Genomic DNA, 27,625 nt, shown 5'->3' on the forward strand with positions numbered 1-27,625 from the left:
CATTTTTGGAAAAATTTATGTTCTCTAAGTAGTTTTTATTTTGGACTATTTATCAAATATTAATAACATCCTGTCCTCTCTAATCATGACTAAATCCTTCCCTGATATAGTTCTCTGCTTATTTCAGATAATCAAAAAAATCACCTGAAATAACTATAATTGAAATAATATAAAATTGTGAAATTACTTTATGTGTTTCTTATTCGTTGGCACTATTGAAATATTTTGGAGCACTGTGATTTGAAGAATAGTATTTCTTTCGTTTGCTGACTTAAGTAGCAGCTCAAGGGACAGGTGTGAGAAGTAGAGAAATTTGTACAATGTTGTGGAGGTTTTTTGTTTCTATTTTCACAATACAGACTTAATTGCTAAACTAATAAGAGACTTTGATGAACCTACATTATTTAGTAGGATGTCAGATGTATGCCTTAATCTCTGTGACATAAGATCAGGCTGCAGAGAGGAGATACAGATAGTAAATTAAAATCAGTAAGTGTATACCTTCCAAAATTCCTAAAATGAAATATATGATCATGTATTTCAAAAAGCAAGAAAAATTTGAAATATTAAAAGTTGTCAAGATAACTTGCAAAATACAGAAATAGGTTCTCCGAAAATAAAAAAAAATTATATTGTTGCTTAGGTTCTCATTTGATAACAAACCTAAAACATTACATAGATGTTGTGAGAGCCAACATTTGCTTATTAAAAACAGGTAAAACATTTTATATCATGTCCAATATTCTACAAATTATTTTAAAAAATTGGATGAACACTGGGTAAGTGGTTGACATTTTGCAGAACTTTATGGAAGTTGCATGTTAGAGAGAACATGAGGGTGCTTGGGTATTGCTTTTTCCACACCTAGCTTTGGGTAAAATATGTGTGTCACACATGGTATTTGTTTTGAATAAAATTGTGAAACAGGACAGATTTGAGCCTCGTGTCAGGAACAAGCCTTAAGGGCATTGCTTAGGGAAGTCCAATGGCACCTGCATATTTGAAAATGGAGAAATCGATCTTTGGCATGACCCCCAATTTTAAGGTTCCTCTTTCCATCCAATGGGGCAGAATGCAACCCATCAAATATCATAGATATGGTCAAGATTCAGAGCAAAGGACAGAGCCAGAAGCCGCTGAGGATCAGAAAAACTGACCTCTCTCTAGTCCATAGAGTGGATCACTGTAGACAAAAGGAATACATGACTTGTGACATGGATCTTGAAGAGGGTAGGCAAGGAAAGCATACCTCTTTGAAATACCATTGTCACACAGCTGTCTCTTTGGTGTGAACTTGGAGCAATCTCATCAACAGAGCCAGAAAAAGTCCTGCAAATAGAAATAACTGCTCTGGTTTAGCTATCCCAATAAAAATCCCTGGACAAGAATTATATGAGATCCACTACTGAGGATCAGTAGAATCAAGGTATTTCAAGAGAAGAGAGGTCTCGCTGGGGCAGGTCTGTTCAGCCTCCCTTAGATATATGTTTTGAATAGTTTCTTAGTAAGGGAGAACTGGAAATTAATACTTGAATCTGTTCTATATCATTTATGGTTTGCTAAATATAACAATGCACAAGTGAACTGTGTAATTACTGGACCATAATTCTCACTTTGTATCTCAGACTCATTCATTCTTAACTAATCCTTCTGTGGACGTAACATGCAAGTTAAAGAACCTTATTTGGCCCTGGAGAGAGATTTGAATTGACATAAGTCCACTGGGTTGCCGTAGCCAGAATGCCAAGGACAGGGCAACAGCCCAGGGCTCCTGATGGAGCTCTGGCTTTAGGGGGCTTTTTTTTTTTTTTTTCCCTGTAAGGATAGTATTAACATTATATAAGCAAATTTAAAAAGCTGTCGGGTAATGAGTCACAGACATTAATCATGGAGCTTGCTGGTTTTTGCTTTCCATACCCTGTTCTCTTCTTTTATTGAAATTACTTAGTGGGTGTTCAATAATTCTGTCTAGAAAGACAGAATATGTTCTTGCTTTATGACAGAATTATTAGCAGAGAGAGAAGCCCTCCTCAGAGCGGTGTGGTGCGGCGATGTAGGAATTGATGAGGAGAAAGAACAAAATGAATCACACCTTAGCTACTAGATTAATGCATCAAATTAAATGTTACTATTCAGGAAGGCGGCAGAAAGGAACTGCTTCCATGGCAACTGTTGTCATAGTTGTATTCTTACTCGTCTTTCAGAAAATATATGAAAGCTAAAGAATACAGCTGTAGTGATACTTGCAATGCTTTACTCATTTTCCCATTGCAAGTGGTCTGAAGGCTGGTGATTCATTCTCTCTCATTAGCTGGTATTGTCAGTTTAATATCCAGAAAAAGATTAATTACCAAAGGTAAATGCACAGAAGACATTTAATGTGAATGTCTGAAGACGACAGTGAAAGTATATCATTACAGGGTCCACTCGGCGGGTGGCTAAATAATCACTAAGGAAAATCTCGGTTTGTCTTCCTTCTCGAACTATTATATGAAATATAGCTTCTCTTCTTTAACATTTAAAAAATTTGAAAAGAAAATTTTCATATAGCGAACCCACAATTTATTGACTGGAGTATCCAGGCCTGTCATCTTTCTTTCTTTTCAGTGTTTTATCTTTTGCCTGTATCAACTTTAAGAGCATCTCAAACTGATGGTGGGTAAGAAAAGGGCAGGGGACGATAAAAACTGAAAATCTCTTTAAAAAATTGATTAATTTAGAAAAGAGCTCTGGTAGATGATTGATCAGAAGTTTTGCAAATCCATAAACCTATGCTTTCCTTTCTCTGTATCGCCAGATTCAGTAATTGAATATTGGTTAGGTTTTTTTCAGAGACGAAGTTTCATCTTTCCTGGCTAGGTTTCACAGACAACAGAGTCAGTGACCCGCTTCCTTTATAAGGAGGTGCCAGCCTCTGGCCTGTGAGCTGAGTGTGCTTTTCTGATCTTTTGGTCTTCTTTTTGTACTGTCCTCCAAAGGACATGGTTTCAGCTTCCTAGCTCAAGGCTAATGATACATTTGCTAACAGAATACATAAGCATTTTTTGGACTGTGTATGTGTTCACACCATTTATTGATCTCATCAAATGCTGTATTTTTATGCTCAACTGTCATGTTGAATTCTCATTGTTATCTAAATTGCATTTTAACACTCCAGAATGGAAGGCATCCTGTGTTTTACTCCAAAAGTATGTTTCCGGTACACTTATTTATTAGCAAACACTTAGGAAGACTGGGCAATTTTATCCTATTAAATCTTAGAGTTATCTGAATTCTATTTGTTGAATGCTGAGGATAACTTCCCAGTAAACTTTTCAGCTCTCTCCAGCTCCCAGAATTCTCCCTCTTCAAATTCAAATGTGCCTGTGGTCCATACTCCAAATTTCATAATTAACCATGCTTAAATTACGTGTGACATTTTTACAAAGTCATAATATTATTTTTTAATTGGCTTATTGTATTTTCACTCTTTGTGCTTTCTCATTTTATTTCCCCAATAAGATTATAAACTTTTTGATATGAATCCTAATTCTGCTATATCTTCACATCTGCTGCAGTGTTTCACACATGGTAGGTATTCAATGGAAATTCGTTAATGTCTTAACCAGTAATACTGTGAATTGGAACATGGTAGAAAAAAAAAACCATGATGATATTCTCTTCCACGAGCTACCTATTTAAATGCATCTTGGCAAGAATGTTGAGCAAATTACCTTAATTTGCAAAACTGCCTTCATGTAACGTTTGCAGCTGTTTCTCTTCTCAGGAAAATGATTCATATTGCTTTAGAGACACGACAACTTGAACAAGGTCAAAGTACAATATATAACGGTAATTAGTAATTAAAAATATAACATTTGCAAATTCTGCAGAATATAAATGCATATTGGAATTTGCTAGAAGGTGGCCAGCTAGACTGGAAGAGAATTTTAAGGTGGGGCTGACTGATCCCTTTTCCAAAATGTTGATGCAATTTTTTTTTCTCCCTTTCTCCTTCTACTTTGGTGTCTCTTCTGAATTATTGAGCTCTTTTGATGTGGCCAACCTTTTCAGAAACTTTCTGCTACATTACTGTATAATTTAATCCTCACAGACATCCTGGTGGTAAGCTATTGTTATTTATATTTTTATGATTAGGAAACATTGAGGCTTGGAGGTTTAAGGACTTCTGGCATAAACTTGGCACCTCTCACTGAGCTGAAGCTAATACTGCATAAGTCTGATGTATGTCCTTGGACAAAAACATCACTTAACCTTTCTGTGCCTTTAAAGATTGTTTTTCTTCTATAATAGGGTAGTCAAAAGCTCAGCCTTATCACCTACATGGTATATTGTCCTAGTTAGACACGAAGATGCCTGGAGATGATTAAAACAGGAGAAAACAAGGTGTTATTATTTTTATTATAACACGCATCTGCACATTCCCCAATGTACTAACTTCTAATAAGAGATGAGAACCAGACTGCAATTAAAAATGGTCTGTTGACATTTTCTTTGGGGCTTTAAAACTATATTTGGGTTTTGCATTGTATAGGAAAAAGATCTACAAGGTGGATGTTTGCTTCTGCAGTGTCAGGATAGCCTGACTAAGCATCTGCAGAAAAACCCTGTGATCTAAACTGACTTGTTGTTCTCCAGCTTGTGTCAATTTACACTCAATAGTTTATTGGTATTTAATTATTGGCATTTATTGCATTCTGTGCCTCCTGTTATTATGTAAAAGGAAATCATACAGAGCAGCCAAGTTGTCCAAAGGCTTCCTGGGAAGTGCCCTCTGACTCCAGCAGCTCAGCTCATTACAGCAAGGCAGGCTCCTAGTCTAGTCTCAGCTTCCTGGCTTCCTCTCCCCCTACCCCTAACCCTTCTTACCTGTCGGTGAATTTCCAAATCTGTCTTCTCTGAAACATCAGAAAATGTCCTGAATCTCAAAAAAAGATGATGTTTGAGATTCTGCAAACTTTCCCCACTATATTTGAAGAATATGAAATAGAAACTCTTGAAGGGGCTATTTAAACACTGTAAGTGTAAAAGAAAGCCGCATGCAACAAGGTAAAGGAAGAGAAAGCGCCTCTTGAAAAGGTACAAACCTGCTGCATACGTGCACGGCGTACATATTCAATATTTTAATAAGCTTAGGATGAGAAAAATTATCATAGTGGTGAGGGACATAAAAAATAAAAACAAGAAAAAGATTAATGCAGTTCCATTAGTAGTCAGCTTTTAGCTGCTTTACTTTTCCTATGATTCTTTCAAATGAGAAGAAAGCTTAACACTCAAATGATCACATTTTGCTCTCTCTGGCGCCCTCCTTCTTGGAAGCTTAGATCCACAGCCCCGTTTAAAGAGCAGAGCTTCAATCATTTCACTGGCATTTGCTGGGACCTGCTCGATGCCCTTCAGGGCCTCTTACTTTCATTTGGAAAACATTTTCCTACCTTATTGATTTGCTACTCTGGACATATTTTCTTCATCACTTGAACGAATGTCTCCCTAATTAGAAGACATCTATCCATTGACAAGCTGGAAAGCTACTTCCAAATTCTCTTCTGCTTCCCAAACTGTGTATGATATAGAACATGTTAAAGGTAGGCATGTGGTGATTGACAGCATAGACACCCACTTTGTCAAGTGGCTCAGTTTCTCCCGAATTATGAAATTCAGTCTGGAAATATTGTCTGAATTTTGGGAAAGTGGAGGCTTTCCATTTCCCATTTTTGGTTCCAGTTATAGATACATGCTAGAGAACTTACAGATTCTTGCTAAGTGGCAGAGAGTCCCCTGTGAAGTATAGTTACATGAAACTCGCAAACTCTCAACTGCCTGCTTTTTACTTCTATAACGAGATGGTTATTTTTCTCTTGTTTTAATGTACATATTAACTGTTCTAGAAAACAGCCACATTTCTTCAGCTTATCACTGGATACAGTGTTCTTTACACAAAATTGAGCATATACAGCTACTTACTGTCCCAGCAGTGCTTGATAATCAGGTGCAAAACAAGGCTTAGCTGAAGAAGCTAACGGTTTTCTCAGTTATTTAACATGATACCATTAGGTGCCATTTACTAGGAACAAAAAAACAGAAAAACAGAAGCACACTGTGAAGATGTGTGAATTGTTCTTCAGTGAAGGAGGTTTGTGTATATAATTGAGTTTAGTTGTTTTTGTTTATAGAACTCCTGTAATTTCCCTGGGCCAGATTCTGAGTCAAAAGAAAAATACCAATGTGCTGAGGCAACAGCTGTTCCCAGTTCTTCAGGGTGGTAATTCTGAGCCCAGTGATGTGCTCATTCTTCTTGTGAAATGATGCTTTTTGGTTATAAAACCTTGTGTTCTTCCCCAGTGCTACAATAGTGGATGTTCTTATAAAAACAAGGCTGTTTAACAGATATTCTGAAGGAGAGAATAACTATGACCTCATGTGTGGTTCATGAACCCTTCTCTGAAGTATTCCTGTAATCTGATTTTGTATTGCTGAGCACATTTTTAAACCTCACCATATAGTTCCATCTTTGTAAAAAGAAGAATAAGACTGTAGGTAGTCTTTGTATTTTCAGTAATGCTTGTCAGTTAGGCAGTGATAACACTGTATTAAATCAACCCAAAGTGATATGGCTGTCCTGTCAAAACCTCATCTCAGCTATTCTTTCAATTTCCAACTGTTAGGAAGAGGTGTGCTAATCTTATTATTAAATTTTTTTTTAATTTACTAAAAAATAATGAGGGCTCACTTACCTGGTTCTAGACCATATTTAAAATGGATATTTATCAAAACTGTATATTATTTTGTTAAAGAAAATGTGATAACTTGCAATGGAATAACATGGGGGCCAGAAGTTAAAAGCTATTTTGTGTCGAGGACAGGGCGCAAATGACAGATTGATAGGGAAAAAATAGCACTTTTCAGATATTTGTTTTGGTGTGGAGAAGAATCTGTACTCTGCACACAATTGCACAATGTAAAGCAGAGGAAGGAAAAGCAGTGCAAGGAAAGTAACATATAAATAATGTGTTGAAATTACTTAAAAAGAATGTAACTCTATTAAATGTATATACAGTTTGTACCTGATACATAGGAAAGATACATGCATGGGGAAATCTGAAATTATCTTAAAGAAAAAAGTGCAGCCTCATAGAATTAAAATAAATTAAAATGATCAAACACTTTTACTGATGAAAGTTCATAACATGAGATTCCACCCCGCCCCCTCTGTGGAGAAACCCGTATGTTGTGGCTGACGTGGTGAATTGTTTAGTTCTGATCACGTTTGATCATGTTGTTGATGGTGGTGATGATGAAGATAAAATGTGCCAGACATGCTGAGTGAGTCGGGGGAATGGACATAGCTCACTCTCTGGCTCCATGAACATATTTGACTTCATTCCTGTCATTGAGCATGTCACACAAAGCTCTCCAGTCTGCAGTCCACCTTTTCAGAGTCATTGTCATTTTCTCTGAAGGCTATTTTCCTACATGCCACATTCTTTTTTTTTTTTTAAATCAAAAAAGTTTTTTTTCCCCCACACTCACGTTTTCACTCGAGTTTAGTAAATATTTTCTGCCGCGCCCTGAATACCCTGAATGCCTTTTCTTCCCCTGACATGTGGATTCTTACTCATCTTTTGCAGTTTTGTTCATATAGCCATCCTGTACCCCTCTGCCCCTGGATGTGCTCAGTCTTGGTTGCTGTGGCCTATTAGATGCTGAGGCTTCCTCCCTGGAAAACAGCTGTTTTTTTTGAGGTCCAGGGCTGTGTCCCAGCCATCTTTTTACATAAGATGAAACTTGTGTAAAAAGTGTAGAATGAGTGAATGAAGAAGCAAAAGGAAAGCTCAGTATTATTTGCTAACTCCTTCATGAAATTCTGTCAAACTGAAATGTGTCAACTTGATTTGGCATAAATGTGTTTTAGCAATTAATCAAACTGTAAGTCCTACAGTTTGATTAATTGCTAAAATTGTTTGATTAATATAAAATTGTTTGATTAAAATAGTTTGATTAATTGCTAAAATTGTATAAAATGGGGGTACTGTGGTTACCACGGGCTACCTTATTTTGCATTAGGGTGATGTTGGTATTTGTACTTGTCTTGTTGCTTACTTGCTACAAAAGGAGGCTTTTACTGGGTCACTGACAGTTCTTACTGTTTATAAAGAAGCTCCAGGAGGTGTATTTATCAGCTCCTTTAAGAAAGGTTGCATTGATGAACTTTTCCTCAGCTATGTAGTATTCTTAGAAGAAAACATGCTTGAGGACCTATCTTTTTAAAAAAATATTTATTTTTTAGTTGTAGTTGAACACAATACTTTACTTATTTATTTTTATGTGGTGCTAAGGATCGAACCCAGGGCCTTTCACATGCTAGGTGAGCACTCTACTGCTGAGCCACAACCCCAGCTCAAGGACCTATCTTATTCTCAGAAACTTTTACATACTTTTTTTTTTTTTTTTTAACTTTTGGAATCCAGAGCTGAAAAAATCTTCCCTACAAAGTATTCATCCAGGTAAATATTTTCATGCAAAAATATTTACTTCAAGATGCAAAATAAATGCATGAAAAGATATTTGTATTAGCCAAATAAAGGTTTATTTGCAGATGACATAGCCCACTTTTGATGTGATAGATGTTTCTTTTTCATGCAGTAGTTTGGATGCTGGAACCCAAGAGAAGTCTGTGGCCTTGTTTTAAGTGGTGATTTGGAGTTTGACTTGACATCTTATGGTGTTAAACATTCAGGAATCTCTTATTCTTTTGTATTTAATATTTAATATTCATTAATTTCCTTTGAAACTTTTGTTTATTGATCTTATTGAGTGACTATTTAATTGACAGTTGTGCTTGACTGGAAGTAGAAGTCATAGTTTATTCATGGTGTTTTATGGGTTTGGCATGGTAAAGCAGTCTTGACAATAAATAATTGGGGAATTATTGGAAGCTTGGATATTATGGAGGAGGGTCATTGATCTATATCTGTTTGCAAGACTCCTGTGATACGTGTGTGGAGCTCACTGTCCAGGGAAGGATGAAGGGTAGCACTCATCTCACCAGACAGAGGGGAGAACAAATTAAGTGATCCTGAGGCTCTGAGGACCAAGAGTTTATTCCTAGTGTGTGAAGGAGGTCTCATGGGGAATAATCCAACTGGACTTCTCTGGAGGATGGGGGGAGTTTTAATAATAAAAATGGAGTCAAGGGCAAAGAGGAGCGGAGAGGTAATGGGAGAAGGTAGGCATATAAAGTACCAGAAGGAGTGTGCCTAGTGTGTTCACACTGGTATCCTGTTTCCATGTACTGAGCGCTTCACAGATGCGTCTGGAATGTAGAGAGGAAGGACATTTGTGAGTCAAGGGAGGGGGTATAAACATTGCATTTATCCTTGTCCTTTTTTTTTTTCTCTTTCTGATAGGACGGTGAAGGTAAGTTTCATCTTGAAATCCTTGATAACACTTAATTGATTTTTTAATGTATATTATTCACGATGTTTCTTTGAGCTACACTAATCTTTAACACCTCATAAATATGATTTGAAATGAAATTATCTTTGTATTTTTGAATTAAGGCGTCATAATGACAGTATTTGTAAATGTGTGACTTTTAAAGGGGGACATGGACCCTGAGTGTTCCCAGAGGGGCAAGCTGTAAGTGCTTTCTGAAGTCAGAAGACTGCGCAGTCCCATTTTACTGTCATATTCTGCCAATACATCATTTAGAGAAAGTTCCAGAGAAAATTCCAATTCCCACTGAAGATCAGAGTGATGATAGGATTTTTCACTTAGGTTTGCAGAAAGGTGTAGTTAGCTTTGTGCACAAAACAGGCTGAAATCAAGCTTTAAATTAGTTAGACTTTTGCATATTTCATCATAGTCACTTTGGAAGTCTTGCAGAATATGTTCTTGATTTTTATCTCAAAGGGTTCATTTTAAAGGACTGGTTATCTTTTATTAGTTCTTTGCTGCTCAGATATCTATATCTTTCCAGCAAAGCCATGACAACACACCTAGTCTTTTAAAGAAATGAATTGATATATAAAAAAAGTTGGTCCTGTTTAATAACATTCTTGGTATGAAAATAATCAATCTTAGAGACAGGAAAGTAAGTTAAGGTTCTTTTGTCTTTTTGCTTCTACAGGCCGTCCATCTGGCCCAGGCAAGCTTCCAGATTGAAGCCTTTGGCTCCAAATTCATTCTTGACCTCACACTGAACAAGTAAGTATACCATCATAATCCTCTAAAGCAGGTACCATAAAATTCTATCTCTAAGACACTGGTTTAGTAAAAATAATGTCTGTTACCATTGAAGCACTGTGTTTTCTATCAGATTATATGTCATAGAGCACTTAAAGAAAAATACAAAACTCTGAACAGTGAATTGTCTTTATATCCTTTTCCTAAAAGAAAAGACATTTAACGTATTAAATATCTCAAATACAGCACTTACATATTATGATTTTGAAGAGAATAAATATTTGAAGTAATGCTATTTAATTAAATGTTAACTTGAATCATCACTATATATGAGAAGTATGATAAATTACTGATTGAAGTATAATTAGACTTCAGTCTAGAGATTTCTTTCATTTTACCTTTTATAATTCAATGCACATGACTCTGTAGGAAGAACAAAGTAAGTAATGACTTGCAAGTCCCTATTTTGAGAAGGCTCTTTGCTTCATAATTTGCTTTAAAATAAATTCTTAGAAATTTGGTGCTGTTGAAAATTTACCCAGTTGTCTCCGTGCATGTGTTTATATTGATATTTAAATGCAGTTTCCTAATCTGGAACCAGTTGTACAGATGTTTTTGTACAAAAGTAAATAAGAGATGCCATCTTAACCAGGCTGAAGAGCTCCAATAGAGCTAGTGCTGAGTCTTTCTTTGTGAAAGGGATTTTCTGTGTAATTTTCTTCAGTTACAGAAACTTTAATCAGTATTTTCAGTTCTCATCAGTATTTGGACCAGGACTGCATTTTTGCAGGAAAAAAGATCACTTAATGTTATTGGACACTATAATGTAGGTGACTGTAGCCAATATCTACAGGAATTACAAAGGACTATAAAGAACAACTATTAAATTTCTTGCGTGCCAAATTCTGTGAGCTCTGCAGAAAAAAAAATGCAGAGTCAGCTTGGGTGCTCCTTACTCAAGCATTATTGCAGCTTGAAGTCAGAATGAATCAGCAGAACTTAGAATTTCCTGTGTTAGAGATATTACAGGTTTTCTTCTTTGGTTGAGTTCCATTTCACCACGCTGTATCAGCACTGTGACTGCTGAAGAGATTTGTCTTGCCAAATCAGACTATGTTGAGTAGCAAGATATGGCTAATTTTAGTTTGTTTGGGTCCTCTATTCTTTTAATGCTTACTGCAGTGCACACCATCATTCTAGAATTAGCATGATGACAGTAACCACCACTGCTATATTTTGAATGTTAAAGTATTATGACCACAGCAGAGCCTCATAAACAAATAGTGGATGACTAAGAAAGGGTCATACGGGATGTACAGTGTACTTAAGAATCCTGGGAACATACCAGAAATCATTTATCACTAATATTTAAAATGCAAAAGAATTACATTGAATATCTATTATGAATAGATATTCAATGTAAGGAATTCAATTGCATTGAGGAATTTGGAGTGGGGGAAGTTTTATAGATGGATTTTAAAAATTTTTTTAATTTAATTTTTTTTTGTACCGGGATTGAACTCAGGGGCACTAGACTACTTAGTCACATTCCCAGCTCTATCTTATTTTATTTAGAGATAGGGTCCCACTGAATTGCTTAGAACCTTGGTTTTGCTGAGACTGGCTTTGAAATTGCAATCCTCCTGCCCCAACCTCCCAAGTTGCTGGAATTACAGGAGTGTGCCACCATACCCGGCAGATGAATATTCTTTTAGAAGAGTGGGAAATGTGTCTTGCTGGAGGTTAACATGGAATGTTATGGTAGTATAACTTAACACAAAGGGTTCCCCTCTTTGGTGAGTGCAAAGCCAACTAGCATAATCAGGAGATAGAAGAGTGAAGAAAGTCTTTTACTCACAGCAAGTAAGGAGCATGTTGGAGATGACTCCCAAAGCAGCATGTCTCTGAACATGGGAAGACTCCTGCATATTTGTATAGGAAAGACTTATCCCAAATAGAGGTGGGCATATTCCTGAGCATGCTCAGTTCAAGTTCACGCTTCTTCCTACATTGCATATTCAAAAATGGTGGATGGGAATGCCTCTGGGGTGGACATTTTAACATGATAAAAAGATTATAATGAGCAAAGTTCATTGTAGGTCACTTAAAAGAGTGACTTAGCAATTTTGCCTGGTTCAAACCATTCCTTGTGGTTTTCTTTGAAGGACTTTATCTGAAACAAACAACAACAACAACAACAAAAATAAACAACTTGAAAGGATGTTAGCAGTCATTTGAAAGGGCAGCAGCTCCTTTCACTGCAAATACCTGTGTATGTCCCTGAAAGTTCCTGCCTAGCAGTTAATGGTCACATCAAGGAGAGGCAGCTTCTTGGGCTGGAGAAATGTCAAAAGGCATCTTGGAAAAGGTGATGTTTGAGCCACATCTTGGAGGACAAGTGATGGTCAGGAAGGGGAAGTGTTGGAGAATAGGAGGGAGAGGGAATAAAAGGAGAAATGTGGTCTAGGCATGTGAGGCCGTGTTTGCTAAGGAGGCAGGGCCATGTGGAAATGTGGCAGGTTGAGGGAGCTTCAGATGTTTGTTGAGCTTCCTTGTAAATTACAAGATGGCGGCAGAAAAAGATCATTCAGGAGAAGTAAAGTCTGGGATGTTCCTGGAGTCCTGGGCTAGAGGGGAGCCTTTCTTCAGGAAGTCTCTGCAAATCAAATCTGGCCACCTACCTGAAACCAAATGGAAAAAGGATTGGAGAAAGGAAGGAAAGGAATTTATTCAGTATGGTTTTACCAGGAAGACAAGGGGAATCAAGCATGCTCAGCCCTTTCCTCAGGGGTACTGGCATGAGTTCCCCCATTATATAGAGAAGCAGAACCAGAAATGTGCATAGTCAAGCAGTCTTGGTCAAACTGTGGACTGGTTGATCATTGTCTTAGGATTGGAGTGTGCTGTTGTCTGGGGTAGTTTCCACTCATGGCAGGATGTTCACTGATCAGACCTGCTGTTGCTGGCCTCCAAGGGGACTGAAGGAGAGAATGACTCAGAGAAAAGGCAGGTCAAGAAATCAAGATGACATTAGTTCCTTCAGGTTTGGAGACAGGATGTTGTAAAAATTGGCATTTGGCTATGTTGATTATGATGTCCCTTCAAATCTGGAAAATAAGGCTGGGGTTGTCACTCAGTGGTAGAGCACTTGCCTAGCATGTGCGAGGGTATGGGTTCGATCCTCAGCACCATATAGAAATAAATAAATAAGTAAAAGTATTATGTCCATCTATGACTAGAAATATTTTAAAAAAAGAAGCAAATTTGGAAAATATCTTAGTTACTCTTGTTAAGGCTTGATTCTAAAATTTCAAATAAAACTCTGGGTCTTTTTGAAGAAACGACAGAGTATTTATTCTGGTCAGGGCCAAGGAAGCAAAAAGTAGACAGTTCTGCAGTCCAGGACAAAGGGTGCAGGTGGAGAATCAAGCTTTAAGAACTAAAAACCACAAAGGAGCGGGAGGGTGAAGCATGTACATAAGTCATAGAAGTGGAAAGTACCAACTAACAGAACATTCTTAGAATTCATATTTCTCGTATCTACTCAAAACAGCTCCATAATTTCTGTGGCCAGGGTGCAAGTGGGGGTCAGCTTCTATGCAAGTGGACTCGTGAGGAAAGGGTTGGGCAATTCTGTGCAGGGTGAGATGTCTGAGCAGAATGGAGTCAGCCTGACTTAACTTTCAAATCAGCCCATAACACTGTGTGTGTGTGTATGTGTGTGTGTGTGTATGTGTGTGTGTGTGTATGTGTGTGTGTGTGTATGTGTGTGTATGTGTGTGTGTGTGTGTGTGTGTGTGTGTGTGTGTGTGTGTGTACTAACCCCAGGGAAACCCTATCACTGAGTCACATCCCTATCCCTTTTTATTTTGATTTTGAGCCTGGGTCTTGCTGAGTTTCCGAAGCCTCAGATTTATGATTCTCCTGCCTCACCCCGAGTCTCTAGGATTATAAGCTTGTACCACTGTGCCCTGCCCTTAGTTGGTGTCTTCAGCTTTAAAGGGGTAAATTACCAGCTTTAGATGAACACTACTTAAATGATTAGCATGCCTACACACAGAGCTGAGCAGGAATCTGAACCAAAGTTTAAGATAATGAAAGAGAGAGGTACAAAATGAAAGAAGAGATGCCAACCTTTTAATTTTGCTTATAGTTTACACCCTGGACATCTGCAAGCCTGTGAAGAGTCAGTGCCTTTAATAAAAGCACTGGCCTCTAAGTCCCTTTTAAAGGGACAACTCAGTGCATGGAAGATCAAGCTCAAGTGTTTGGCTGTTATCCCTTGGACTGAGAAGAAGTCAAGGGGAGCAAACAAAGGTCTTATTCTCAGGCAGGGAGAAAGGCGGATTTTCAATAAATCTTCAGTTGATAAAAAGTATTAAAATTGCCTCAACTTGGATGACAAAGCAGATAAAAGAATAAAACCAATAGAGGAGCCTTGACTGGACAGCTGGGCAGAAGGTGGACCAGCTGCCACATGCAGCTCCAGGGAATAAACAGGTTAAGTGGTGAAGGGAAGGGAAGTCAGAAAAGACAACAGAGTTGAGGGGCTTTGGGACACACATGGGCTCATATTTAGGGAGCAGTTGAAGTAAACCTTAGGGGAGAGGTGGAGGCTAGAGAGAGTAGACTTGAGAGTCACTTCCATATAGATATTAATGATAAATATGGGTATAGATGAGGTGGCCCAGGAAGGGGAGGTGGAACAAGAACAGTGGTAGGGAGAGGAAGAAGAGCTCGTGAAGGAGACTGAGAACGAGTGATTGGAGAAGTTGGTGGAGAATAGGGAGAGTGATTAAACTGAGAGTTTCAAAACAGAAAGGTGTGGTTTACAGCATCACATGCAGCGGAATGATCTGGAAGGAGCAAAAATTGCCCTTTGCATTTTCCAATCAAGTTGTCACTTATGGTCTAGAGGCAGCAGTTTCAGGGAAGCTCCCAGAGGGTGGAAGGCAGGGTTAGGGTATAGTGGGCTGGGAGTGACTGAGGAGAGGTGATGTGGAGACAGGAAGTACCCATTGAGGAGGTTTGGGGGAGAAGAAAAGAGCTGGAAGACATTGGAATTAAGGCAGTGCTTTTTAGTGATAGAGGAACAAGCTGATCAACTGAGAGATGGGTGGTAAGCGTGAGAGGTGGAAGACACAGAAGAGAGAGGAGGTGATCTGCAGAGCAGGATTGGGTGGAGACTGAAGGAGTGAGGTGGGAGTGCAAGGACAGAGTGCAGCTCTAACCAGGAGAGGCAACCCTTCTGGACTGGAACGGAGGTGTTAGGGTGTGTGCAGGGGGAGAGGGTTTGCAGAGGAGGGAAGGGCATCGAGGACATGCAACTCTGAAGATCTTCTTGGAGACAGCAGTGTCTGCGTGCGGCAGGCTCATGATGGCACAAAGGGTGGCTGGGGCTTGAGGAAAATGATCAAAGTTTAACAGCTGAGGTGAAAGGGCAAGGAAGCTCAACAAGGTCAAGTTAAAGAATTTATGAGCACCTTTCATTAAAGATCACATGTCAGGTGTTTAGTCCTTGCGGGTGTCTTCCTGACGATGTTGGTTAAATTTAGTTTTTCTTCTGATTTGTAATCTCTGGGCTCCATCACTGCGGTATTTTGAATGGAAAAGGAAGAGCACAGTGGAGAGGTTCGGTCGGTGAGGCAGCAGAGGAAGAAAAGTGGAGGCAGAGCTCTTTGCACACTGCAGAATTACTTGGGTGGTTAAGCATCAGGCTCTAGCCTGGGTAAGGAAGAGCTGAGGTCTGCAGGAGGCTTTCGGACTGGGAGAAAATGGAGGTTTCTGAAGGGATGAGTCAGTGCAGTGGGAGGGAGGCCAGGATCTCCTCTCTGCAGAGTCCTGAGCCTTCTGAGTGCAGCATGAGTACAAAACGGGTATGACCTGGAGCAGGGGAACTGTTTAGAGCATGGGATGTGTTGGGGGCGGGGGTTCTAGTTTTAATGACCTTTAATGGCTGAGAATAATATACAAATCAGATTCGTATTAGAATACACTTGAAAATTTAAAAAAATGTTGAAAGCAGACATGGAGGAACCAAAAAGAGCTTCTGAGGAAAGAGATCTCCTTTCTAGCCTGGGGTAATGATTGCCACATTGCATGCAGCAGTTTTAAATTATCAGAGGAGGAAAAAGGGAAAAGTCTTGTGGTAAGTACCTGGCTCGGTGTGTGAAGGAAGGAATGAGAGCATAAAGATGTCACTATCAACTAATCCAGGCGGTGGATGCAGAATGTGGATGTGGATTCTCACCAGCACTGGAAGGCCAGCTCATGAGGCCTGCCCTGCAGGGAGTTTCAGTTGGGAGAGCTTCTCTGAGCCCCTGCTCTCACAGATTGCACAGGGAGGCTTTGGCCTGCTGAGGCATCTCATGGTGGTGCTGTTTTATTCATTGGTTCAGCAAATGTTGAGTGAGCATCTGCTACATGCCTGTGATTCTGGTAGGTGCTAATGTTGCTGGGACTAAGACAAATGAGATCCCTGCCTCCCAACATGAGAGGTTCATTCTGGGGCAGGAAGCAGACAGTGACCCAGTACATAAAAAGTATGTGGAAGAAATTGTAACAGGGCTGTGTGATGGAGGGGTTGATCGTGGGGATGCCCAATGTGATGGTGAGGAAGCAGCAGGCTGATCTGAGGAGGAACCTTGAACTGAGGCGTGATTGTTAAAGAGGAGTCACCTGTGATACCAAGGGAGGGTTCCACAGCATGAGGGGGACATGGAATGTTCAAGAGGGATGGAGGCTGCTGTGACTCGAGTGGAGGGGGGATAGTGGGGAATGATAAGCTCAGAGAGAAGGCCACATAGCCAGGTCACATAGGACTGTGGTCCATGGTGAGGGGTTTGGGTGGATTGGGTGGGAATCCATGGAAGGCTTGGAAGTGGAGTGGTTAGATCTACATTTCACTTAGCCCAGAAAGTTCTGGTTGTGGCCTTAGGAGACTTTTAGATACATTGCTCTCAGGATACTCTCTTTAAATTTTTTTTTTTTTTTTTTTGTCTAGAACAACCATTGTTTCTAGTTACAGAGGATTTTTAGATAAAATTTTGCCAATGATACCTTTCTAAATGTTGACCACATCTCATTGACTTTTTTCTTTCCTTTTTTGGTACCAGGGATTGAACCTATGGATGCTTAATCATTATGCCACATCCCCAGCCCTTTTTAAAATATTTTTTTAAGAAACATAGTCTCACTAAGTTGCTTAGGGCCTTGCTAAATTGCTGTGGCTGAATTTATGATCCTCCAGCCTCAGCTTTCTGAGCTGCTGGGAATACAAGCATGCACTATAGCGCCCCCTTCTAATGGACCTCGGATGAACAATTTTTAATGTTCCTCAGTCCTTAGAGGTCCAATGGGTCTGAGGATGGTCTGCTAGGTCTCTGTTGCCTACTATTATATTTGCTGATGTCTTCAACAAATTTTTTTTTGGGAAAAAAAAACAAATAAGAGCTACACAGTGTTTGAGGGCACAGGTTCTGGAGTCTAACAGAGCTGCGTTTGAATCTGAGGTCTGCCATTTACTTAGCTATATGATTTTGGGCAAATTTCCAAACTTCTTCCAATCTTTTTTTCCTCCTCCTCCTCCTTTTCTACCACCATCACCATCACTGGCACCCATGCCAGAAAATTCACACCTTTAAAGTATATTTATAGAATTGTGCAATTATCATTGTGGTATAATTCTAGATCATTTTCTTCACCCCCAAAGAATGCCTGCATCTAGTAGAAACCACTCCATTCCCTTTTCCCAAGCAGAGCAACCTCTAATTTGTCTCCTTCTCTACGGATTTGCATATTCTGGACATTTCATATAAATGAATCCATACTATGTATGGCCTTTTGTGACTGGTCTCTGTTATGTAGCATAATGTTTTCAAGGTTCCTTCATGTTGTAGCTGGACAATACCCATGATATGGGCATATTTTTAACTTTTTAAGCTTTATTTTCCTTCTTAATTATAGATTGTCGTAAGGATTAAATGCAATGATGTGTGGGTACTTTTGCATGGTTCTTAATTGGAAGAGTGTGTTCAATATTTGTATTTATAATTCATTATTATTACCACAGCAAGATAGTCAGTGGACTTGGTATTGGGGAACTGAGCATCGAAGAACTGTTGTTGGGTGTATAAAGTTTATCATCTAGTTGAATAAAGCCCAAGTCTTATATAAAGGCCTGCTAGTTTTCTTTTTGGTTTCAGACAATATATTTTTTTTTTCCTCTGACTTTAGTAAATGAGGTGGGGGTGGGTGTACCATGTGATCTTTTCCCTCTTGAATGCAAACTGAAGAAAACATTGGAGATGATTTGGCAGGCCCTTGGTTGATGTGCATCCAAGGGAGTGAGCATTTTTTTTTTTCAGATGCCATTTTTTCATTGAGTTGAAAATATTTGTGATAACATTTTTACTTCTGTTGTCCCACAGCAGCTTGCCAGACATTCGTTAAAAATTTAAAAACATGGCAAGAGGTGGTTAATGAATATTTCATTATTTAAATCTCCAGGACATCTGATTGGCTCTGAGATAACTGCCCAGGTCCCCAGCATGCTCTCCTATTTATTTGAAGTGAAATAAGTCCTCTGATCTCTGCTTGGTCAGAGAAGGAAGTGAAATGAATCCCTGCACCTCTGACTTCTGCCAGGTCAGAGAAGGAAGAATTCTCAGAGTGCCCCAAGTGTACAACCCCCTATGTTAAAAAGACAGCCGTGTGTTCCTATGATAACGTTGCTCCAGGGAGAGAAAGTGGGGGGTTCTTATCAGCCTCTCTTGTACATTGACTTTCACAGTGTTCAGGGAGAACTATGTACAAATTCAAGAGCAAGTGGCTGTAACTTACAACTGGGGAGTGGGCCTGAAATTCGGAGAGTAAGGTATTTACTTTGGTAAGAACCAAAGGCTAAGAGGAAAAAAACTTATATTGGACCAGAGGGGAAAATGCTAAAAGTTGTCCTGGACCAGCAGGTATCTCAAGAAAGAAGATTGGATGTCATATTCCCAGTTACATGAGTGCACCAGCCTCAATGCTGGCCTTCTTCCATGCAAAGACCATCACACTGATTCACAGTGACGTTTCTTTTCCCTCAGCATGGTGTTTGAGGTACACAGTGACGAGGGTCAGTGCCCAGGCATGGCGGGGGCTGGGTTCAGATGATCGTGGTGATCTCAGTGTCTCTGCATGGTCAGGGGTACCCTAAATGAAGAATCGAGTAAGAAATAAAGGTAGGATAAAAATCTTGATGTGATACATCCAGTAAGGTAGTTCTGGATATAGAAAAAGATTTAGGAATAAGAGGTGTTTGATTTAAGATGAACATCTAGAAAATGCTGATTTTCAGAAAAAAATTGCATGCAGTAATTTGCTCATTAAAAGTTGTTCTCCCTGTTTCTTCTTATAAACCAAATGTCAGTCACAGGCTAGGCCTTCTGCAGGGCTGTCTGCCTGGAGCCTCCTTCACCATAGCTGTGGTGTCACAGCTTTGGATTATCAGTTTAGTAGGTGAGCGGGATATCATTCCACTGATGCACATCTGTTCCTGTTAACTGAGGGAAAATGAAATAATTTTGGTCAGTTTTCAGTAATATGAAGAAAATGCAGAAATCTTTAAGGTGGACTATTGTTATAGGCTGAACTGTATCTCCCCCCGCCCCCTAGATTAATACGCTAAAATCTTAAATCACAGTATCCCAAAAGGTAACTGTGTTTGGGATGAGGTCTTTAAAGAGGTCATTAAGGTAAAATGAAGTCTTTAGTGTGGACCAAAATTCAATGGCTGGTGTCCTTAGACACCAGGAAGAGGACACTTGGACATGTGCACAGAGAAGAGGTCATGTGAAGACATAGTGAGAAGGTGCCCATCTGGAAGCCCAGGAGAGGGCCTCAGCATGAAACCAGCCCTGCCAACGCTCGATTGACGGCAGACTTCTCAGGAGGTGAGAAAATACATTTCTATGGTTGAAGCCACTCGTCATGGAGCTTTGTTATGGAACCCTTAGCAAACAAGCCCGTCATTCTAGTCCACTGCAGTGAGACATTCATTCAGCGTTACGTGCTGCTCTTTAATGGGTAAATCTGTTTGTCTCTCTTAACGGATCACCCTACTGTCATTTCCTAGTGCTGCTTTGAGAGAGTGTTCTCTTGCATTTGGATACTTTAGGAAGGTTGGAACTATTTTGGTACTTTGAAAAAAGTTTCTGCCATAATAAGGATTCTTAAGAGCCAAAGAGCCCCAGAGTCACTATAAATATTGATTGCCACTGTGCCTTACGACCCACGGTAGTTATTCTGAGCTTTCCACTGCTGGTAGAAATGAATTGCTGTGGGGTTTTCTTTCCTGAAGATATCTTTTCCTGCTTAATTATGAGCATTTTGAGTATAGAGTGCTAGGTAGCTCTTATTTTTGCCACATAATCTCTGATCAGGTGAGTACCTATCAGGTCTTACCTCAGCATTTTGGGTTGAAAAGCTAAACTGATATTGAATACTTTAGATATTATCATTATCATTTGCTCTTGATAGCTCATCTTTGTGTTGGTAGAACAGACCCAGAAACCTCTTGAAAAAATTTAAAATAAGATAAATATTGTTTAATTTTTAATAGGCTCAAATTCTATTTAAGATGTGTATCCCTCTCTTCTTCCAGAAATGGTTTGAGAATGACTTTCACAAATAAGCATAATAATAACAAGGGCATTAAAAAGTAAGACCATTGGTATTTATGTGTGATTCATGATTTCCACAGATGGACAAGCTCTACTGTAGCTCTCTGGTGGTGAAGTGCAGGGATGTCACCCTCTGTCTGTAAGAAGACGCTTTCTTACACCTTATTGCTATTGGCAAAAATAATTTTGGGTAAATGGACTCAGAAAGATCAAACACCAGGCTAGGGAAATCAGGAGGGCCACAGGAGCTAGATTTAGATTTTCTAGGTTCCAGGAGATGAGAAGATTGTGAATGCCCAGAAGAGAAGAGCCAGACTACAGTCATTAGCACCCAGGAGAAAAAATATGGCCAGTAAGAATTTCTGGTAGAATCAAAAGGACCTAATTTTTAGTGGGATCACATTTAACTGTTTTGTCTAGGTTATAAAAGATGACCTAGAGCATCAATAGACTATTTATTTTTTGTGTATGTGTGTACTGGGGATTGAACTCAGGTACACTTGACCACTGAGCCACATCCCCAACCCTATTTTGTATTTTATTTTGAGACAGGGTCTCACTGAGTTGCTTAGCATCTTGTTGCTGATGCTGACTTTGAACTTGTGTTCCTCCTGACTCAGCTTCCTGAGCTACTAGGATTACAGGTGTGCCTCACTGTGCCCGGCTAAGAGACTATTTCTTGACTGATGGATAAAAGGAGACCCTTTATAAGTGTTCACTCCCATGCAGAATGTAGGCAAATAAAACTTGAACTTGGTTCATTCTTCAGAGTACTGCTTGGTATTTTGAAGACTAAATAATGCATAAAAATTCTATCAGAAATTAATCATGACAAAAAAAGTGAAAAGCACAGAGGATTAGATGTGACTAGGCATTTGAAATGAGTTAATTACTGTAGAATTTAGATTTTACTTTTCTGACAACTAAATGAGAAAGGCAACATATTAGGTTGTATAATTTTCATTATCTGATTAAAAAAAAGTTTGTCCACAGATATAAATGTTTCCCTATCAAGGAGGAGTTTATCCCTTTGGATATAGTAGGACATTCAGTAGCATAATGGTTAATATGTACATCCATGGTTTTGCAAATGACCAGAAATAATACTTAAATGGATTTCTCATATTGACTCTGTATTAGCCAAGTACATAAAGTTCTTTCTATGCTCAGTGGTTGATCAATAGATTTCCATTGATGGAAGTCTTTAATGAACCATTCTTAGTACTTTTATTTCACAAATGTTTAATTAGTGCCTGTGAAGTGCCAGGCTTTGTCAGAGGCACCAGAGACAAGTCTTCCTCTTATGAAGCTCACAGAGCCGCTGGGAGGAAAGACAAGTCCACAGGTAGTTAATGAAAATCCAAGGAGTACAATGGATGGGGAAAATACAGGATGCTTCTACTTCACATAGGAGGGGCACCTGACTCAGGGTAGGGGTGGGAGTAGATAGGGAGCTAACAGTTTATGGAATACATGTTTCAACTCAGACCTAAATCTTGTTTAAGAGTTGCCAAGATAGCTGGTAGCACATGCTGTAATCTCAGCTACTGGGGAGGCTGAGGTAGGAAGATCACAATCTTAGGCTGGCCTGGGCAACTTAGTGAGACTCTGTTTCAAAAATAAAATAAAAATAGGGCTGGGGATGTGGCTCAAGTGGTAGTGTGCTCGCCTGGCATGCGCGGGGCCCTGGGTTCGATCCTCAGCGCCACATAAAAATAAAATAAAGATATTGTGTCCACTGAAAACTAAAAAATAAATATTAAAAAATTCTCTCTAAAAAAAAAAAAATTAAAAAAATAAAATAAAAATGGCTAGGGATGTAGCCTAGTGGTAGAGTGCCCCTAGCTTCAATCTCCAATACTGCCAACAGCAGAAAAAGAGAAAAAGAGTTTTGAAGGGAAAGAGAAGGGGGGCAAGCAAGAGACCTTCAGCATGCAGTGAGGAAAAAAAAAAAAAAAAAAAAAGAAGGCTGCTTAGAGAAATGTCAAAACTTCACCTACTAGGTGATAGAGCAGGGATCAGAACCCAGCATTGTTCACCATCAAAACCTGGAGAGCTGAAATAGTACCTTAGTCCATTTGTGCTTCTGTAACAAAATACCACAGACCACATAGCTTACAAACAATCCAAGTTTACTCTGCAGGGTTCTGGAGGTTGGAAAGTCAAAGACTGAGGTCTGGCGAGGAAGGTCTGCTTCCGTTGTTGCTGCATCCTCACAGGGAAGAAGGGCAAGGTGTCCCTCACATAATAGGAGAGATGGGAGACCCAGGAAGCTCTCTGAAGCCTCTTTTGTGAGGGCATTAATCTCATTCAGGAGGCTAAAGCCTTTAGGACCTAAGCACTGTCCAGAGGCCCCACCTCTTAATACTGCATCACCTTGGGGTCTAAGTTCCAACCTGAGTTTTAGAGGTACACATACATTTAAACCATAGCAGATATTTTTTCAGCGATACAGAAATCTGATGTTGTGTTTGAAAACCTCTATCAAAGGAGAAACTTGGAGAAATAAAAAAAGTTTATATATTTTTTTGTCTTTTATCACTTGCTTTATTCTTACTAATTCTATTCCTTGAATAAATCTAGCTTCAAATCATAATTTATTAAATTTTCCTCTTGATTCAGTATAGATTTATATAAAGTTAGGGCTTGACATTAGATGAAATGGCTCATTAAGATTCTTGGCGGTGTTCTGTTTCCAGTAAGAATTGTTTTGATGATTCATAGACTAGAATCATCGTGGAGAGTCATTTCCCTTACTCTTTTAAAATTAATTGTAAATTACAGTCCCCAATATTAGAGTCCTAACTGTGGTTCATTATGATTTATTTTAAAAGTGCTCTTCTTAAAATGTCAGTTAGTATTAATTTATTAGGCACTGACCTGGTATTTGGCCCTGAGAAGATGCTTTGCTCTTCAGAGCTATTCAGACAATGCTAAAGGGCTTCCTTACGTGACTCCTAGCACTTGCCCACCGACTCTCCTTTTCTTCTGCTTTTTGCACTGTGCTGGGTTATGGGGAAACAAGAATTAGAGGTAGTCCTTTTAAGAAACCCATAAATTAGGGTGGGATCAAGAAGGGATACACAGAGGAGAGGATGGTTGAGCTGAGTATTTAGGCTGAGGAATTCAAGCATGACTAATTTAATATTTTTGGATGTGATGAAAGACAATAACTCATTTTCACAGATGAGTCAGTGTTTAATATGCAGTGTTTGCTAGATCTATACAGGAGATGGACTGTTGACACGGGGTAGCTATTTTGCATCTTTTTTTTTTTCCCTCTCACTAGTACCTCTGCTTGATAAACTTTAACAGCTAGAGGTTTTATAAGCCGCAGAAATGAAGTACTGATATTTCAGCTGAAGTGAGGAATATCTATGTGCCTTTATTCCTTTAGAAGGTTAATTTACTCTCATCCTTATAAGATCATTCATTAATGTATACATGAGTGAATGTAAACATTTGGTGACAGCAGTACCTTCAGAAGGAAGTCATATTTCTACTTTTTCATCCATCTTTAACTCCTGGATTCTTTGTGTGCTTTTGATTTGGTGAGCTGTGAAAAATGAGCAAACTGCAAGAAACTATTAGAAATTCTTTCTCACAAAGACAGTTTGAGGCAAAGTTTCCAGGTCTGTGGATTAAAGGCAGCAAACTGTTCCTGCACCTGGCATCGTGAATGAAATGCTCATACTGCATTTTCCTTGCTTTGAATTTGTATCTCTCCTTAAGATATGCTGTTTGGAAGAATTTTTTTTTTGATTAAAATATTGCATGACTTGTTTGAAATTTTATCTTAGATGTTCATTAAGCAGGGATTTCTTCTTTCTTCCTTTAAGGCTCAGGATGTAAAGCTTGCTTAATGCTGGGTTGTAGTGATCAGTGTGGAACATCTCATACTCAGGTGTTACATGTTGTACCCATTGTCACATAGCCAAGCCATATAGGAAGTCAAAAGAAGCCAGTATTTTTGCCTGTTTCTTTGAAGGCTATTTCCTGGTAAGTGATAATTAAATTTCATGGCTCTTAGAGTACAAAAAGAACACAAATCTTTAGATATTATTTAACATGTGTGTGGCACGGATGTGCAAGCACACTCATGAAGAACGGGTGCTCAAATGTGGCTTTTAGGAAGGAAAAAACCCTTTTATGTTGGTAAGATTTAACTCTACCTCAGCAGGGGATGATAGATGATCTGGAATAAAAAAAATGTATTTCTTAGTTTAATTTAACTAACAACTCTGTAAGCAATGTTTTCCTTGGAACAGCATAGATGCCGTCTTCTCTCCTTTGTACATAATCCAGAGGGGCAGACTCGTCCTTGCTCTGCTCTTGGCATCAGGGGAAGTCCAGGAGGCTGAGGGTGTGTGTCTTTGAACTGAGTCTCCTGCCATCTGCTTCCGCCTGGGAGGGGAGTCCATGGTTAACAGCGGGATGCTTTCCTGCCACCTTCCCCTTCCCCTGTTGACCCCTCTGTCATCAGTCATCTCTGGTAAGGGCTTGGAATGTACCAACCCCACACTTTTTTCCTTAAGTAGAAGATGTAGTTTTTTCACTATTGAAGAAAACATGATGCAACTTGTCCTTTGTGAGTTGGATTTAATCTCAGAATATTTCCTGCTTTGGTGTTCTTCTAAGTTTTAAAGTCAAGATATAAATTTCCTCTGGAAGCTCTTGCTTTTTTGTATGACTAGGGGCTGTTAGGTGGGAAGGGCTGTTAGGCTGCCCTTTTAACGACTTGGCTAAGTGTGTAATTTTTGAATCTTCACTTGGAAGTTGGATGGGTTTATAATGGCTGCTGAATTGATGAAAAGAGCTTTAATTAGGACACCCCAGTGGAAAAAAAAAATTACTTGCGTACTTGTTTCCTGTTTCCAAGAACAACTTGTGGCTTTAAAAAAAAATATGGATTTCCTTTCTATCATGAAACATCGGGGTTAGATAAATCTATACGGGCCATGCAGGCTGCTCTGCAGTTGATTCTGCTGTCCCTTCTTATCCCCACTGAGAAGTCTTCTGGTGTATTTCAGAACACATTGAAGCCTGATGTAACTGATTTTTAGACTATGGGGACTGCCAGCAAGCCCCTTTTCTTTGTCTTTCTGTAATTTTTTTTTTTGTCCTTTGTTCCCAGTTTTTGTACTTAAAAGCCACACACTCATGGACACTGAATACTAGTCTACTTTAGGCACTTAACCACATCTTTTGGAAATTGGTTCCTGAGATTGCTATTGTCCCAAAGAAAATAGCCAAAATTCTGTTCATATATGTTCACCTAGAATACAAAATAAGAATGCAGGCTATTTTCCAAGAAGAAAAGATTAGAAAGTTTTAAAAAAAGATTTTTTTCTAATACTTGAAAAATACTATATTTCAAACATGTAAGAAGCTATTTATAGTTTCTCCCTGCCAGTGTTCAGTACTAGTGAACAGCGGGAGATTTTTGTAGTCTAAAAAATGGTATTTTGAAGTCCTTGAGAATTTTCTGTAAGGTGAAAGCCATCTCCAGTTGAATTCTGCCAGATTTTTGCTGCCTTAATGTTTTTCAGATTAACTGAATTTAATGCAGTTCATTAAAAGAACAGTTGATAACTAACCATCAGTTAGAAGATCCAATGCGTTAAATATATGATAAATTGCATGGAAATGTGATAAGATATATTGCATTTTGGTGAACTGAAACACAGTAACTTAAATATGGTTTTAGTTTCTTCTTCAAACAAAACATTAGGCTATTGCAAAAATCACATTCAGTGCTAGAAATTAATCTGTACCTGACCTGATAGATTGGGAAAAATAGTATACAAAACACACTGACTTCCTTTGTCTTAGTTTGGGTAGTGATGATGTTGCATAGAAAAATAATGTAGAAAACATAGTATGAATTGTCATACTTTTGTATTTATTGTTTATTATTCTTTAAACATCTGCTATCCAACTCTGATTGGAAAGTCTCCTTTTTGCATGCACATACCAGCTTTTATGTATTAGGGTATGCTGTTTAACTGGGCTATTTGGCCATTGTCTTTGTTCCAAACAAGTCACTCTTTGATGACTTTATATAAAAGCATTTCATTAATAACTGTAGTGATTTTCTCCTGTGTTACTTACGAACCAGCAGAAACTTTCCCTCCGTGTTTAGGCATTTAAAAGGCTTTTTTATTTTCTTTTTTCTTAATTTTGTAATTATAACATGCTGTTTATTGAAATCTTTCATATGTAATACAAATATTGGTGGTAAAAATCAGTAGTTTCCATTGATTTTGAAGAACAGTAGAAAAGAGGTCAAGCACTCATAAATAGCATGTTTTGGTGGTTATAACTTGAACCCTTTTCAGTTTCAAATGAACTTCAGGCTCAAAGGGTTGCATTACTCATCCTTCTCATTCATGGTATGCTGTGCTATTGGTATGGGCAAGCCCTCAATATTTTTAAATGTTTTCCTTCTTGTCTATCTCTAGACCCTTCTTATTTTCTCTGCCCACATCCTAATAAGGTAACTATCCTAATGCATTTTACATGATCTTTTTATTTATATGTGATCTTATAAAAATCATGATTTTGTGAGCATAAGTTGTTTTTCATATAAATGGTGTTATGCTATATAGACCTCTGCTCAACACAGTATTTTAAGACCTTTGACTGTTAACTGTGTGTATCATTTCCATTATGTCTAATTTATGGCAGAGTATTTTACAGAGTGTATCCAACACTTTTTCATTCTCCTGGGGCATAAATCTAGATTCCTGTTGGCTCTCTGTGATCACAAGCCATAT

The 27,625-nt window shown here is 38.7% G+C and overlaps 1 protein-coding gene across 1 annotated transcript in view; it reads left to right on the forward strand.

The window, feature by feature from the left end:
- Positions 1-27,625, forward strand: part of Adam23 (ADAM metallopeptidase domain 23) — a 168,052-nt gene that overhangs the window by 23,515 nt on the left and 116,912 nt on the right. Inside the window, 1 exon segment of the mRNA XM_013362781.4 lies at positions 10,130-10,206. Coding sequence (XP_013218235.3) covers positions 10,130-10,206 — 77 coding nt within the window.

This window comes from Ictidomys tridecemlineatus, chromosome 7 (genome assembly GCF_052094955.1).
Source record: "Ictidomys tridecemlineatus isolate mIctTri1 chromosome 7, mIctTri1.hap1, whole genome shotgun sequence".
NCBI classification, from domain to species: Eukaryota; Metazoa; Chordata; class Mammalia; order Rodentia; family Sciuridae; genus Ictidomys; species Ictidomys tridecemlineatus.